Raw genomic sequence first — 1,132 nt, 5'->3', positions numbered from 1 at the left:
ATTTCTAAGAAACGGATTCACATATTTTTTATAATACTGAATGAGATACACTAACTCTACTATATATATACAGTATATATAAAAACAACTAGACTACTATATAATTAGTTTTTCTAATAGAAACTTAGTAGTCATATAAAAGAAACTATAAAGGAAAAGCAGTTTAAACTTCACAAAAAAAAAAAAATTAAATGTTTTTATTGTATATTTTGATTTTAACAAATCAAATAAATATATAACACTCGTAATAGTCTCAATAAATAGAAGGTATGGATATGGCTGATGAACGTTGCGTCTTTTGTTTAGATAAGAAATCTCACCCTAAATTTATTAGATGCGGTCATGCATTTTGTCGAAAATGCATTATAAAGTATATCAGACATGCAAATCAACATGGTTATAGAAAGAGATGTCCAATTTGCCGTCGGCGATTTTGGGTATACTATTATATTTAAACTATTTTTATTTATTTAATAAAAATTTAATTATATAGTTTTTGCAAAAATCACCAAAGACACGAAGAGTAAATGGTAGTGTAACCCATGCTATGAATATCCAGATTCATATTCGTATTAGCAGTTGAATACAATTGATGATACCAGAACTGCAATAAACATATCTAGAATGTAAGCAAGGGTACGCAAGAAAAACTTTAAACTCTGTCATCATCAGTTCTTATAGTCTCTAGTCTAGCCTTACTTTACTGTTACTTATGATGTTACATTTATTGGTTCTTGGCTTATAATATTATGGACGCTTATTCCACACATTTGTTTTTGTTACTTACATTTTATTTATTGAAATCATTTTTGTTAATTTATATCTTTTTTAAACTGTTTTGTTTTAACGTTTAAAAAACTGCCGTTTACAAAAACTTTCACAAAATATATAATTGTTTTGTCCAATATTTTTGGTTTATTTGTATGAGCTTTAACCACTCATCTATACTATGTAAAGAAGAAAAATTCATGTTTACGCATTTATTTGGATTGAATGGAAATAATGAATGATTTATTGGAGACGGTTTCAATCAATACGTTTCATCACTACTCTATAAGATTAATATTCTTATATTGAATTGGTTATTAAACGGAGGTCAGTATATCTAACTTCTCGAAATGGGTTTTGTTGA

The 1,132-nt window shown here is 26.7% G+C and overlaps 1 protein-coding gene across 1 annotated transcript; it reads left to right on the top strand.

Annotated features, from left to right (window-relative positions):
• The first annotated feature begins 213 nt into the window (after window positions 1-213).
• Window positions 214-797, top strand: LOC119673001 (E3 ubiquitin-protein ligase RNF170-like). Its single transcript, XM_038084197.1, has 2 exons — window positions 214-437; window positions 494-797. Exons 1-2 carry the CDS (start codon window positions 270-272, stop codon window positions 581-583), a joined length of 258 nt encoding a protein of 85 aa, XP_037940125.1. The 5' UTR covers window positions 214-269; the 3' UTR covers window positions 584-797.
• The last annotated feature ends 335 nt before the right edge of the window (window positions 798-1,132 follow it).

Source organism: Teleopsis dalmanni, chromosome 1 (genome assembly GCF_002237135.1).
Source record: "Teleopsis dalmanni isolate 2A chromosome 1, ASM223713v2, whole genome shotgun sequence".
Classification (NCBI taxonomy): domain Eukaryota; kingdom Metazoa; phylum Arthropoda; class Insecta; order Diptera; family Diopsidae; genus Teleopsis; species Teleopsis dalmanni.
The sequence above is the reverse complement of the archived record's forward strand: the minus strand, read 5'-3'. Positions and strand labels throughout refer to the sequence as shown.